Consider the following 16376-nt stretch of genomic DNA (forward strand, 5'->3'; position numbering starts at 1 on the left):
GAGATTCACCTTCTAAATAAAATCAACTTAACCAGGAAAAGGAAGCCCTAATAGAAAAATGGGCAAAGGAGCTGAACAGGAAGTTTATAAAAATGACACCCAAAAGGCCAATAAGCATAAAGAGATGCTCAAACTCACTGATAATTAGAGAAATGCAAAACAAAACCATAGGAAATAACTTTACAACTGGCAGCGATGAGAAAGGGAGACAATGGCAAGTGATGGCGGGGACGCAGAGAACGAAGAACATTCTTTCCTGGCTGGTGGCGGGCGGATGGGTATGGCCTTTCTGGAAAGCCGCCAGTCACTGCTCAGCCACAATAAGTGCATGCACACATCAGTGACCCAGCAGGCTCACTCCCAGGTACAAGTTTACACACTAGCCCATCAGAACGCATGAATGAGGATGCCCTTTGCATTCTTTTTGCAGTGGCAGGGAGCAGGGTCCATCCTGGGGTCTGCCCCTGGGAAAGTGTGCATCTAAAATGTGGTGGACCCAAGAAGGAATAATGGCTTCCAAATATGTCCCCATCCTAATTCTTGAAACCTGTGTAAGTTAGTTTATATGGCAAAAGGGACTTGGCAAATGTGATAAAGTTACGAATTTTGAGATGAGGAGATATTCCTGGATGGCCCACAGTCCTCGTAGCAGGGAAAGCAGAAGGGTCAGAGTCACAGAGGGAGATGCGATGACCGAAGCAGAGGGGGCATGATGTGTCTGGGGATGAACAAAGGGCCACAGCCAAGGGACATAAGCAGTCACTTGAGACTGAAAAGGGCAAGAAAACAGATTCTTACCTCAGAGCTTCCAGAAGGAACCAGACTGGCTGATGCTTTGACTTCTGCCCAGTGAAACTGACTTCAGGTTTCTGCCCTCTCAGACTGTAAACGCATAGATTATGTTGTTCTAAGCCGTTAAGTGTGTGTAACTTGTTATAGTAGTAACAGGAAACTAATACACATTCAGATTATGCAAGAGTTAGAAGCAATGTAGTACATATACACCTGGCAACATAAATTAATCCTAAATTTTTCCATGCTAAAAGAAAAAAGTAGTTAAAAATATCATGCTCATGGATAGGAAGAGTCAATGCAATTCCAATCAAATTCTCAGCAGCCTTTTTTTTTTAGAAATTGACAAGTTGATTCTAAAATTTATATGGAAATACAAAGAAACTAGAAAAACTAAGAACTTTGAAAAAGAAGAAAGTTGGAGGACTTCCATAAATTGACTTCAAGACTTACTATAGAGCTACTGTAATAAGACAGCATGATTTGGGCATCACGATCAGTGGATCAGAATATAACCCTCATATACAACACCAAAAGTATGATGTCTAAAAATAACAAACTGATAAATTGTACCTCATCAAAATGGAAACTTTTGCTTTCCAAAGACAGAAAAGAAAGCCATAGACTAAAAAATAAACTTATTAATAAACTATCTGATGAAGCACTTGTATTCAGATTATAAAATAACACTCAAAATTCATTAATAAGAAAACAAACACCTTCCTCCACAAATAGGCAGAAGACACAAACAGACACCTCCCCAAAGAAGATGTACAGATGGCAAATAAGCGCATAAAAATATCCTCAGCTTCAAAAGTCATTAGGGAAATGCAAGTAAAAATCATGGGCGGCCACAGCACGCCCATTAGAAGGCTGGGATTAAAACAACTGTTTATACAAAGTGTCACTGAGTATGTGGAGGGACTGGGACCTTCAAACATTTCTGGTAGGAAAATGAAATAATGCAACTGCTTTGGGAATAAGTTTGGCAGTTCTGTGAAAAAGTTAAACATACACCTACCATGTAATCCAGATATTTAATTCCTATGCATTTATTGAAAAAATAATCAAAGCATACGTCTATGAAAAATTAGTACACTGCTGTTCACAGCAGCTGTATTTATAATAGCAGAGACTGTGGAGACCCAAATGTCCTTGAGTAGGTACCAAGTAATTAAACTGACATATTCATGCAATGGAATACTCCTGGATCACAGAACTACTGTGACCCACTGATTCACACAACATTAATGAATCTCAAAAACAATTATACCTTGTAAAAAGTCAGACAAAAAAAGGATTACATACCATATAATTCCATTTGTGGAAAATTCTAGAAAATGGCAATTAATCTATACTGATAGACAGCATATCAGTGGTTACCAAGTGCTGAGGGGGTGGAGGAGTGGTAGGGAGGGGTGACAAAGGAACAGGAAAAGATCTTGGGGGGTGATATGTTCATCATCCTGATGCCAGTGATGGTTTCACAGGTGTCCACACTTATCTAGACATGTTCAGTATAATTTAAGCCAATGACACCCCAATAAAGCTACTAAGGATAAGGTAAACTCATAAAAGTCAAAAAAAAGTAGGATGACACATAACAAAATACCATTTACACACTTAAATATATGTATACGCACACAAAACAATACACGCTTTGAAAAAAATAGAAGCAAAAATAATCGCACATATACACAATAAATACACACAAAGAAGTCACTAGAAAGCTATCTTCAAGCTAAGCAGGAGCTGAGGGGCTGGAACTGGCGTGAAAGAGAATGAAGAAAACAGCAAAAGAGGAGAGAGCGTGGTCCACACCAGCACAGAACCCAAACATTTTTTTTCTCTTTATTGACTATTTTTTAAAAGTTTCCTTGGACAAGATAAGTTAGTCTTGATTTCTGCGATTTTTGTTAGACTGGTTCAATACTTTTGCCTACAAAGGGACACAAGTGACATTTTAGAGTTTTTGGAGGCTGACTTGTGGCTTGTGTGTGTCACGTCTCTGCAAACCCTGCTAGAAAACCTACAGGCAGCAAAATGCAGCCATTCAATGAGGACGCAATTACCCTGATGTTTATAAAACACCATCACACCCCGTATGTGGGCCCATTGCGCAGATGTTCGAGCACCTTCAAGCTGTGCTTTCACATGCACAGCTCATAATTCCTCGCTGAGGTTTCCCTTTAAATAAAGCCAACAGTAACCAACAGATATGCTGCCAGAGACGTTTCCGTGTGCGGAACATTGTTTATTTTTAGTTTATTGCAGAAAATGTGTGTGGGGAGGTGGTGGTTAGAAAATAATTAAAAGTGTGTGCTTCCTTATAACATGCTATCTCTACTAACTGAACTTCTAACCTGACATAAATACATTGCATACTGTAACCTGTTTCTCCTGATTATTAACCTTGAGTGTGGCAACCTATAAATCATCCCCGAAACAGCTGGCGCTCAGCGTTGCCCCAAAGGTACATGATTACGATCGTTTTATATATATCTTGGTATGCAGACATGAAAAATTCATTGAAGAGGTTGGTATTGTAAGACTCATTGTAATGAATTTTCTCCAAAACATAGATCATGCTTAAAATAGGTGTCTGCTTATTATAATGCAGCCATTTATATCTTCTTGAATTACCTTGCCCATAGCTCAGCCATTTTCTTAAAGTCAAACACGATGATACCTAAACAGATTTACTGCAGTCACTTTGCACTGCTTAAAGGTAGAAGTTTGTTCCCCCCTCCCCCTTTGTGTCAATGTCTACAGAATCCAAGGGTAAGTTTTTTTTTTAAGAGAATCATTTGGAAGGTCATTTCTTAAAGGATGCTAAGTAAAAGGCACCCCCATTTACTTGGGTTTATCAACCATGAACACACAGAATATAGCACCCCCCAAAACTGTTACGCTTCTCTCAACTCACCAAGGTGTTCCATTACTCCCTGCAGAAGGGTTCATATCAATATTTATTAGGATAATTAAATATCAGAGCTGAAGGGTCCTCAACTGTCACTGTGGTCTTCACAGTTCCAGCAAAGCAGCCCCACAGAGGTGGTGACTTCCTCAAGGTCACACATCTGGAAAGGAGGGGACCCCAGATTTGGAGCCATAACTCAGGTTTGTAATAGTAACAAAATAGTCACTCAACAAGTACTTTCAAGGTGAGGGGACAGTGCAAATGCTTGACACATGTTCGCTCCTTGAATGCTCACTGCAGGCTTAGCATGTGAGCACTAGCCTCACCATCCCCATCCTCATCCTCATTCCCACTTTATATCTAAGGAAGCAGGTGGAGAGAGGTGGAGAAGCTTGCTCTGGGGCACATGCTTTATCATCGATGGAGCAGGATGCAGTCAGACCCGCCCAGCCAAAGTCCATTGCCCTAACTACAACATTACAGAACTGCTTTTTAACCACGGGCTAGGTTCTCACTTCTTTCCTTTCTGAGGTGGTTGGCCCTACTTGTGAGCTGTTAGTATAGGAATTTATTTAAAGGAAAACAAACAGGTCTGAGCTTGCTAGGGCTGCTGTAACCAAGTGCCACAGGCTGGGTGGTTTGAAAACATTTATTGTTTCACAGTTCTAGAGGCTGGAAGTCCAAGATCCAGGTGCCAGCAGGGTTCGTTCCTACAGAGGCCATTCTGTTTGCCGTGTAGAAGGCTGTTTCCTCCCTGAGTGTCTTCACGTGGTCTTCTCTGTGCTTGTCTGTGTCCTAACCTCTTCTTGTAGGGACACCAGTCTGATTGGATTAGGGCCCACCCACAGACTTCATTGTACCTTAATTCCCTCTTTAAAGGTTCTATCTCCAAATAGTTACATCTGAGGCTCTGGGGGATACAATTCAGTTGTAGCACATGGTGTATCTTTTTCCAGGGGAAAACCTACACATACAAACATCTGACTACAAGCAAGTAAACCCAGTTCTTGCAGGTGTATAAATCGTCAATTTTTTCCCAGGCATGGACTGTTAAACCAGCAAAGCCTTTGCTTCTGTGTCCTTTTAAACCAAGGGTTGGGAAAAGGAGCTGGTGCCTGGTGGAAGACTTGTCTGCCTACCTTTCATCCTCTCCTCAGAGGTTAGGACCTGGTCCCACCATCCATCCGGGTCCTGCGCAGCCTGACCCTGCTGCATCCCTGACTGCTGACCCCAGAGTCACTGCCTCCAGGGCCGCAGCCGTGAGCAGCAAGGTGGCAAATTATGTGGCGGACCTTTTAAACAGGAAAACAGAAGTTCAGACTCCCCCAACGGCAAGTGACTTATGCAGAAAGGCCTTTTTACTTTCACCTCAGCTTCTTCTGCATAAAGACAGAAACCTAAGGGCAACTGTCCAGGACCCATTTTGTTTTATTTTAATTGGATTTTTATAGCAAAAGGCACGAGTAGAAACATGGTCGGGGGCCAAGGGAGTGGTGACTAAGGTGCTGTTTGCCACCTGGCAGGGAGCAGGGCTGGGATGGGGACACACCTGTGGGTCCGAGAACCTGGGTTAGCTTGGCAGGGGTGATATTCGGGTCCCTGGGCCAGCTACTGGAAGCCAGGCAGGAAGAAAAGGACTCATTTCTGTCTTCTAGTTTTGCATGTGGACTGAGGAGAGAGGCCTCAAGATAAACTAGATTGCCCTGAATTTCCACTGCCCTCAATGCTGATGAATGAGGGAGATAATTCAACCCCCTAAAAACAAATGCACTCACACAGGAATGGGGCGGATACAATGGGGACAGCCTTCCCTGGGTACCATGATCATTCAGGGACAGTATGCACAGTAGCTGACATTGTGAAAGTGTTTATTCCGTGCCAGTTCTGCCCAGTAGTTCCACATGCATTATCTCATTCAGTCTTCAAAGCAGGCCTAGATGGGCAGAACTATTACCATGCCCACTTTGTGCAGGGGAAAAAGGAGGCAGGCACGGCCGCTGGCTGGGTGCCGTGGTGGCAGGCGTCCTCTGTGCAGGCGGCATCTGGGGGAAAATACTCAGTTTAATTGCGAACTGGGTTTTCCTCTTTAGGGACTGGTCTTTCATCAGTTTTCATTTCTCAGTGGCATTTAAATGCAATCCCAACTGTAAAATGCAGCATAGGGAATATAGTCAGTAACCTGGCAGTAACCATGTCACGTGTCCGATGGGTCCCAGACTCAGGGTGGTCACTTTGTGAAGTATATAAATAGCTAATCACTATCTGGTACACCTAAAACGAATATAATAAGTCAACTGTAATTAAAAATAAATTATAAAAGTATTTTAAAAATACAAGCAATTCCAAATCAACTCAAACTGATTTTCTGGCTCTTTCTCACTACCCTCCGAAGAGGGAGCCATAGATAGTTGGAAGAGCAGGTGAAGCTTAGGACACCCTTTCCAGAAAAACACCCCCACACATGCAACTGTGCATCCGACTTCGGAGGACTAGAGGGTGAAGGGACCCTTCATCTTCCTTCCTCAAAGCCCATCCACAGAACCAGGTTAAGAATCCTTTTTTTTAAAGCATGATTTTTCAAAAACAAGGTCACTGCCATTATTGAATCTTAAAATCCATTTAGAGGGGAATGATGAATTTTTTTAATGAAAGAATACAACAGAAAAAAATTAGAGTGCATTACAGGGAGAAAGAATGTGTGCATTTTGTGAAGTTTTGAAACTATTCTTATCCTAATATGAATGTGTACACGGTCCTGGTGTAATAATACTTCTCTCCGTGTTTGAGAGCCAGTGCTCCAGGAAGCCTCTGGCGCACTGACCCCTCCCCCGGGCCCGTCTTGCTCTTCTCAGCTGAGAGGTCCCTGTGTTCTCAGGAGGGCACCAGCCTCAAGTCTGTGAATGTTCCCCCCGAGAGCAGATCGCCCCAGCCACTCCCTCGGGCCCTTTGCTGTACTCTGCCATGCCATCGCTTTGGAACTCATTAGACGGTGGTTTAAAATGGAGTGTCCTAGCTTTTGGCATCTCTGTCTGGGCCACATTGGAGGGGAAAAGTTGTCTTGGGCCACACATTAAATACACAAACATGAATGAAAAATAATGAGTAAAACAAAAAGTTTTTAAGTAAACTTACGATTTTGTGCTGGGCCCCAGGCATAGCCATCCCGGGCCGCATGCAGGAACCCCTGGGCCTGTCAGGCCAGTGCTGGACGCTAAGGACTTTGCAGGTTCACTCTGTCTGATCCTCACACAGCACTACCAGGAAGGCGTCTTTGTGGTTAGTGTGATTATTACTCCAAATTTACAACGAGGAGGGTAACGCTCAGAGAGGAACGCAAGCCCTTGTGTGTGAGCCTGCCACACTGCACGTGGCAGAAAGAAAGGTTCTGGGTTTAGAGGGCAGACTTGCCTACCAGACCCAGGCGAGCCCCCGGCCAGCCTTGAATTGCCAAGCCTTAATCACTTCAATCTTTAAACTTGCAGTTTCAAAGTTGTCTCACTCGAGATAACACATGCAAAATGTTTTGAAATCTGTAAATTGCAGGCAGATATGTTATTTATATCAATTCTGTCAGCAGCATGCAAGGCCCTTGAGATAAAAAAAACCCTGACTGCACCCTTTGTCCCTCACTCCCAGCCCCAGCTGCGATGAAACATTTGCCAAGCGATGGCTGCTTCCTTAACAATGATGCCTATCACTCCTCTTCTCTAGGCAACTTAACAAAAAGTGTCCTTAATATGCACTCCAAGGCTTACGTCCTGGAGTGAGAGGAGGCTTTGTGTAGGAAGGACCCTGGTGTAGAGTGTCCACAGTGAGTCCCTTGGGTAAGGTGTTCAGTCCCAGAAGGAAACCAGCCTGTGGACCCTAGCAGAAGGCATGCCATTCTTGGTCACTGCTGCCATCATTTCTAGATCACTGTTGGTGGCACCTTCAAGACAGGTGACCTTATGATCGTGTTCATGCCAGAGAGGCTGATATGTGAGTCATTAAACTGAAGTTTCTAAATAAATATATATAAAAATACACATATACATACATATATTTTTATGTGTATACACACAGGCATATATATGTGTATACACATATATACATGCATATATATATTTATATGTGTACAAACACACATATATATTTGGCAATAATTAAGAAACCTAGATGGCCTCACCTTCAGGTAAAACTAGATGAGTTTAAGCTGTTCGTGCCCTGGAGGAGGTTGCCAGGGGCATGGAGCTAAAATTACCTGCAACTGAGGACAGCCAGTCATGTTACCTGCCCTCTCCCAGGACCTATGGGCTCAGGACCTTCTTAATTATTCAAAACATTTAGCTGCAACTGACAGTCAACTGGCCGGGATCATTTGTACTGGTAACAGCTATTCACACTGTAAGTTTGCCTAAAGCCTCAAGTTGTAGTGGATTTCTGTGTCTCCTTGAGAGAGGGAGAGGTGGCGTGCTTTGCACCATCCACAAGAACTGTGTCACATCCACAGCATGTCAGGTCCTTGGCATGTGTCCAGGATGAGACACTGCTATCGGTCCCCCCGATCTTTATGCCTCACTGTTAGACCACACTGCAAAGGAAAAGAGCCAACTACTTAGGGTAGGCTTCCCGATGCACACAGACAGACGTGCGTATACACATAAGGACGGGTGTATTTGAAGCATATCAACTAAAGATGCATTTTTAGCCACAGAGTCAGTCGTTTGAGCTCCAACTACAAAGAGAAACAACGAATGAGTCTCAAAGTTGCTTTTCTTCTTGCAAAAACATTTTACACCTTGGTCTCATAGTTCCTTCCCACCTTTCACGGGTCAGCGTTGTTTTGCTCATTCGGCCTGCTTTCAAACCACAGTAAAACACAACAATGAATACCAAAAAGGTTTTTTTTCCCCCTGACATCATAAGGTTTTCAGATTTTTGCAGTAATTATCCCCAACAGGAGTTTAATGGGAATAAACAGCTGATACTTGTATCAGTAGACAGGTTGGGGGGTTGAAATGTGAAGTCTCACCTTCGTCTTCACCCTCTGCCTCCCTCCATCTATTCTGATGGCCAAACAGAACTTCTCAGATTTCTCATGGGGGCTGAGGGTCAGGGCCAAGCACCATGTCTCCGGGGTGCCCTTGTGCTTAGTCACTGTCTTCTTAGAACACACAGGTTCTACAGGAAATGGGACTCTAAAGAAAAGAGGGGTGGGGTTTGTTTGTAACTACATCATGGAGAGTAAGGGGGAAAGGGAGATTTCTTAATGGTTTTATGTAACTCTTCGGACTGTTGTGAGTTGGCCCAGCTGCTCCTCAGAAGTTAGCCGTGGCTGAGGAGGCAGAAACGGAGGAGCCGAGAAGCAGGCTGGCCGGCTTCGTCTGGGGCAGAACAATGCCTCCGCAGAGACAATGGCGCCTCTCATTTTCCGGGAACTCTCACAATAAGATGGAAAGGATCCTGGAGTTTCCTGGCAGGGCCCCTGAGCCTAGTGAGAGAACACTGGCTTCGCGGCCACAGATATGCAAATCCGTTCCGAGTGCTATGACAGACTAGAAAACCTTGTGCGTGGAGGTGATGAAGCAACACCGCGCTGCTGGGACTACTTTCCATCCTTGTAGAAACTTCAAGTTCCCGGCTGAGCGGGGGCTGCCTTGTAGGGCCATTTGGAAATTCAGAGCTAATTAATTTACTACCCCAAATCCTACAGAATAAGCTTTAATAAGGTACAACAAATATATTTTTTTAAATATTTAGACTATCAGTTGCATATGTGGTATCAGAAAACTAGCCTGGATGTAAAGCATTCATGTAATTGCTTAAATGCTTTAAACTTGAACCCTTTCAGGCAGCCTTCACTAGTACTTTTGTCTTGTAGCATGAGACTCTGGAACCTTCTGGTTTGTTCTTCCTCAGATCATAGTTATCAGTTGTCATTAAAAAGAGGGTGTAGCTTATTCTATTTTAGGTTTGGGGGGTTTAAGACTGTATGCAGACCTGAACTGACATGAATGGCAGGTTTATACTTTTGACATATAGTCCACAGCAAGACACAGGCCATGCCGGTGAAGTGGAATTCTAGTTTTTTCCACCTCGCTTGTCTTCCCACTGGGCCACGGGCAAGTGACTTTGCCTCACTACGGGGGTGATGGCAAGAACACTGGGGTGTGGCCTGGATTAACTCACAACTGCCTATCCACAAACAAAAGTGCTGAATTTTAAAATGTTAAGAGCTTCCTGATTCATAAGGAGACATGGTGAAACATGTTGCCCAGGAAGAACGTTCTGTTCTAAATGTGATGTGTCCTCCCCAAACTATTCCCTTTACAGCCTGCTTAGGTTTCAGTCATCCAGTCCAGCCTACCTCCAAGCTGAAGTCTCCTGAGCACGGCTGGCAATTCAGATGGTTTTCAGTCGCAAAGGATACGAAGCCACTGTGGTACCCAGCTCCAGTCACAGAAGAGAATCAGGTTTCTCTCATTTGTAATTTTGAAATCGAGCTTTCAGATCGAAATGCAGAGGCAGGCAAGGGACAATGAAGGAATCCACCTCAAGTAGAGTATTGATTCCTGAACAATATTTTGGCTCAGTGTTTCTCTTTATTACACATTAGAAATCTATTATGCTGTCCTTCAGCTATAACTTAAAATTCACCGTGACAAATTTATCTTGGAGTCCAGTAAAGACCTCGAAAGACGTGTTCAAGGGAAGGAAGCTCAGGAGGGAGGCAGCGCCACAGACAGAAATTTCAACCAGCTTAGGAGCCAAATTACAAAAGTAAACTGTTCTGAAGATAAAGATGCTAGATGAAAGAATATTAGAAATTTAAATTGTTGTCACCCTATTCTTCAATTTTATTTCAGCTGCATGGTAAACATTCACCGGTTAAGGAGATGCAAATTAAAATTCAACTCTCCATCAGTAGATCCAAAAGCAGTTCTGCAGACCAACAGGCCCGTGAGGGGGAGTCAGGTGGCAAACACATATACACAGGGAGGTTTTCTGGTGTCGGTTTGGAGAGTCAGTTAATAGTGAGAGCCACAGGGAAGCGGGGCAGAAACTTTAAATATAAAAGGGACTTAATAGTTCCAAATACTTTGAAAATCACCATCCTCTTACCAGAAAAATCTCCAAATTGGGGGATTCTCCCGATTAAAAATTCAGTGATGAAATACTTTTCACCAAAGGAGTCTTCATTTATTTAACTATTTTGCCAACTGTAGTTTACTATAAAATATCTATTAAACTGTGGTAAATCTTACTCGTGCTAAGAAAATACATAAAATTGCTCATTAGGAAGCCACATTGAATGAATTAGACATATTCTGACCTTTAAGTGCTTGTTAGAAGGCATTGACATTATTTTGCTTCCTAATTTCAACTTACTGACGGCTCCAAAGACGCGGAGATGCTCACCACATACACACATTCCAACAACGCACGTACAGGCTCAGCTCCACTACCTGTTAGAAGTAATGTCTTAAAACTCTTCCCAAAGAAATTCACACGTAATTTTCGTTGAACTGGAAAGAAATTTTGTAACAGGGCATGGAAGGAAAATTTTATGTCCCCAGTATTTTGTAACACGAATCATGGAATTCTTAAAAAAAAAAAAAAGGCATATTGAACACTCATCTTTTGGTATTACTTTCAGTATATTTCAACAGGAGTCATCTGGAAGAGTTACCACAAATTATTCCCGTAATTTAAATGGGAGGCTCTATCTCTCTAACATTTGTGTGATTAGGTCACTATGCTGCAGAAATCCTCCCGAAGACTTTATATGGCACCTAAAAGGAAATCCAAACGCTCCACCAGGGCCACCCTGGCCGCTGCCTAATTCCTCTGGGCAGACAGACTGCCCATCCCCCCTCTTCTTCCACACTCACTCTCGATTCATAACCTTTGCATTGTCTGTTCCCTTTGCCAGGAACACTCAGCAATCAGCTCTCGCCTGGCTCTTGCTTCTCTTCACTCAGGTGTAAGTAGGGACTAGGCTGTCTTTCGTTTTCATTGCTGTATTGTTGCCACTAACTCAGCATCTAGCACCCAGTGTTTTGAAGAATGTTAATCACGCTAGCGTGCTGGTCAAACAAAACTGGATCAATCTGGGTTCAAATACCAGGGTCACGACTTACTAGTTCTGAAGCTGGAGTATGTTCGCCGTTTCTAAAAACTTGGTTTCCCTATAAAAATAGAAATACTCCCAGGGCAAGATAAATCCAAATTTAAGTGAGTTAACTGGTACTCAAGTTTCTTTGGAGGTTGCACTATTCCAGGCTCTACAACATATAGACTTTAATTCCCAACCTCAAATTAAGATACCTTACAGAGGGGTTTGTGGAAAAGCTGTGAAAATACAGAATGCAGTAGTGTAGGAGAGTGCACGTCAGGGTGCCAGGGTCAAGTGCAGCTCCCACATTTCCTGTTGCCTGTTTCCCTCGAGAATCGCACGGCAGTGGTGAGTGAGCAGTAAGGCCACGGCAAGCACTTGGCACTTCAGTGCCCCACACCCACTAAGCACACAGTGAGTGCTACTTAGTAAGTACCAGATTGCATCCAATGTATTTCTAACCTAGGTCAATCCAAGACCTAATGTCAAGAATTAATTTCATTAGAAGGGAAAAAAAGCATTTTCCAATGTGGAAAATTGAATGCCTTTAAAGCCATCATTAGAGATTAAATCCAGTCAATGCAGAGCCAGCGGTTGACGGTCTCCTCAGAGTTCCTTCTGGCCACTGGCAACTGACACGCTTCCTTTGAAGGCCATCATTGTTCTCTAGAAGAATGCTCTCTGGAAGCATTTTCTTCGGACAGCGACACAGACCCATCGTCACAGCGTACGCTCTGTTCGCAGGAGGTCACAGGAAAACTTTGACCACTACAACGGATTTTGGAAAAAGACCCTTTATGACTCATTTTAATAAACACATCTCCCTAAGTCTTACTTTAAGGCTTAAGAAATCTTTCAGTTATTTATTTAAACCCCCTGTACTTTGTGCAGACCTAGTTTTATTTCCCATGTTCAAAGAATTCCATTTCAGAGGGTCTTCTCTTAAAGGCACTTTCCTCCAATGCACGCCACCCACGTGCTAACCTGCAGTGTTAATAGTAATGATGATAAAAGCGACCAGAGATCTCTGAGGTGGAGGTTTCAAGTTGCTCCCTTTCCAGATCATAATGGGTCTGCGTTCACCTTGGGATACAAATTAAGCACATCTCATCATCTAAAAGGAATGTAGACGGTCTGACCTGTAACGCATTCGGTGGGAGTGGGCTGTGCGTGCACACAGGGGCGGGTGTGGAGGGAGGGACATTCGCAGGACTGCAGATGCCGCTCTTCTCCTTTTTCGCTGCACGGAGACATGGCTTTGTGTTTTGCCAGGTGACATAAAAAGGTAAAAACAGTAGCTCTCAAATTAGACTTTACCTCAAATATCAAAGGTCACAAAGCAGTGCACAAATCAGCAGCTCTCGAGTCCGTGGGTGCGTGTGTGCACTTGGCCTGCTTGCTTAAGTGGGTCCCTTTTCATTCCGCCTGGGTTTTCCATAGTCTCTGGCATCAAGCACTGGTCCGCGGGACACCAGAGCGCCTTTGTGTCCCTTGCTGACACTCCGGCATTGTGTTTTTCTACCCATTAACCAAGGATAAATGACCTAGATATTGTGCCTATTAAAGCCTCATTTTTCTCTTGCCCTTTTGTTCTGTAGTGTACCACATTATCAGACACTACACACATTTCTAGGTATTTTCAGTCTCAGATGCCCTTTTGAGGGAGTAATAGGAGGTTTTGTGTGGTTCTGCTGAGATATCTGGAGTGGAATTATATGAAAGTAATTTAAGGTTTTTCTTCCTGTCTAGTCTGAAGACAATCAGTTTAGCATATTACTAACAGCTAATCTAGCAGAAGAGGATATATCAAGAAACTGTACAAAGGCCAGAATGCTGTATTTGCATCTATTGCGAATACAAAAAATAGAGTGAACACCAGTTCCCCTACATACTACATTCTATAATTACATTTCTGCATATCATGGGTCACTTTTATTAAAAGCATCATTACTACAGTTGGCAGCAATTTACATTTTATCTTACATGATAGCAGTTTTCAAAGAAAAAATAAAAGGACATCACAACAAAGAAAAACAATACATTTACAAAGTCATGTCTGTAAACTTCAAGGCTAGTTTAGAGCTGAGGTAATGCTGTTTTAGCTTTGTGGCTAAAGTAACAAAGTCCTTTAATTTAAAAAAGGTACCTGATTCTCTATTCTCTCACTCTTTATTTATTCATCTATTTATTTTGTTTATACCAGTGCATTACAAGACCACGAGACAATGGAACTGTAGTTCTGTCTGGCAAGAACCCTCCCAGTAGGTTAATTTCCAAAGGGACCCTTCACATTCAACAGCTGCCTTATTATTGCTGCGCCTCGGGACGGAGACGTTCACACTAAGGTGGAGATTGTCAGGGTGTGTGGATGTGTGTGTATGCGCCTGTGGGAACCCCCGTACAGTCAGAAAGGGAAACAAATGAGCAAGTATGATATGTATGGTAAATTTCATCTTGACCTTCACAGCAAAGAAATTAAAATTAAAAAATTAAATATATAACTTCATACTTCCTTTGAGCAGCACTTCCTTCCATTAGTGCCACTCAAGTTACAAATTGCTCTTTATTATAATACCAATGGTACCAGAAGAAAGAGGAAAAAAAAAAAGCAGAGCATTATGTAAGTTTCCTTAAAAAGACATGATCACCTCTCAAATTTCATCTCTCCTAGGGATAATAAATAATGCACTGCACAATACTTAATGACCAAGATACCTTTTGACACACCTGTATAACATGACTTGGACTTTTTTCCTTTTTTTGCTACACTATGTTACAGAACAGCTTATAAAACTAGGTATGAACATTAACTGTGAGTGTAAACAGTAGGACTACCACTTGTCAAAAGTTTTAAACACTTTAACGGGAACTGGTACTGGTTATTCGTCATTTTCATTGTTTTCTATTTCATCCCCCCCATCAAGCGAGTCTAGCTCTTCACCCTGTGCTATTTCGTCTTCTAGGATGGAGGACTCCGCAGTCTTGTCCAGGTTCTCCTCGGCATCGCTGCCTTCTGGGTTCTCCTCTTCCTGAAAGGTGCCCCCCTCCACCTTATCGGGGGCCTTTTCCGCGCCAGAGCCCATGGCATTCTGAAGCCCGGCCAGCGCAGGGAACCCAGGCAGCGTCAATCCTCCCAGCCCCGGAGGTAGAAACATGGACGGGTAGAAGAGACCTGGCGCCATGGTGGAGAGGAGGAAGGGGTTGAAGGCGAGCGGGTTGGACGGCAATCCGGCCGGGGCAGTAGCAGCACCAACAGTTCCATTCGCAGAGTCAGTAGCCGAAACAGCATCTGTGCTTTTCTCAGAGTCTTTGTTCTCTTCTTCGTTCTCATTGCCTTTCTCTTCTACCTTTGAAGTGCCGTCTTCCGGTTCTCCTTGACTTGAAGCAGTAGTGGTGTTTCCAGTAGCAGCGGACAGAGGGTTATTCAGCAGCCCGCCCAGTCCGAACATGCTGGGCAAGCCCGCCATGCCCGGCAGCATCAGGGGCAGCACGGCAGCAGGGTTCTTAGCGTCGCTTCCGGCAGTGGCTGCCGTTGCCAGACCTGGAGGGAAGCCCATGAGGCCGGCCAGCTGGAGAGACTGCAGATTCTGGAGATTCTGAAGGCTCGTCAGGTCCATTCCAGCAAACAGGCTGTTCACCAACAAAGGGTTGATGCCTGACGTGGAGGCCACAGCGGCAGCGGCAGCAGCTCTGGCAATTTCACTCTTGGGCCTCCTTCCTCTTCTGCTCGCTCCTTCTCCCCTCACCACAGGCCCAGTGAGAAGACGGTCGAACATCGACTCAGGAACAAAACCCTGAAGGAAAATGGAAAGGCAAACAGTGGCTATAAAAGCTGCTGAAGAAACTTACTTTCAGTGTGGCCTTTGTGATGATCTGAAAATTGACATTCTGAATGGAAATACATAAACAATTATTTCCACTCTAAAAGCAGCATGATGAAATTAGTGAGAGCAAAATTCTGTATTGTAGCATTACATTAGCTCCCTGATTCATGATGAGTTGCATGAAAACTGTTCAAGGCTACATTCTATCAGGTAAATGCCATCTTATCTGCACCCAGAACTGAAAGACCACTCAGCGATGGAAAGGAACAAACTGGTGACACATGCAACCACTTGGATGCATCTCAAAATACATGGAACAAAGGTGTATATACTTAATGCTTCTGTTTATGACATCCTCAAAAAAACAAACAAAAACCCAAAACCAAAAAACCTCACACACATGCAGAACTCTACGTTCGGGCAGAGAACAGATCAGCAGTCAGCAGGAGCCAGAGGTAGTGAACGAGAGAATAACACAAGAGAATTCTGGGTGGGCAGTGGAACTGCTTGTATCCTGATTATGGTGGCAGGTCACATACTATATATACAGGGGTTAAGACTGATATTATACACCAAAAGCAAAATAAGCTGTTTTACTGCGTACGTCATAACAAGCAAATAAGAATCAAGACCTCATTAACAAATTAATTTTAAAAAGAAACTAACAGAAAAGAAAATTAGGCAGAATTCTTTTATTTATTTATTTATTTTAATCCTCACCGAGGACATATTCGTTGGTTTTAGA

General features: G+C 43.3%; 1 protein-coding gene across 5 annotated transcripts in view; it reads right to left on the minus strand.

The window, feature by feature from the left end:
* Positions 1-13626: 13626 nt before the first annotated feature.
* Positions 13627-16376, minus strand: part of CHD7 (chromodomain helicase DNA binding protein 7) — a 198298-nt gene continuing 195548 nt past the window's right edge. For all 5 annotated transcript variants that reach the window (XM_053660799.1, XM_053660800.1, XM_053660796.1 and 2 more), the window contains exon 38: positions 13627-15601. In XM_053660799.1, coding sequence (XP_053516774.1) covers positions 14687-15601 — 915 coding nt within the window. In that variant the 3' untranslated portion in view covers positions 13627-14686. The remainder of the gene's footprint in view (positions 15602-16376) is intronic.

Source organism: Artibeus jamaicensis, unplaced genomic scaffold (assembly GCF_021234435.1).
Source record: "Artibeus jamaicensis isolate MK-2021 breed Jamaican fruit bat unplaced genomic scaffold, CSHL_Jam_final scaffold_916, whole genome shotgun sequence".
In the NCBI taxonomy this organism is placed as follows: Eukaryota; Metazoa; Chordata; class Mammalia; order Chiroptera; family Phyllostomidae; genus Artibeus; species Artibeus jamaicensis.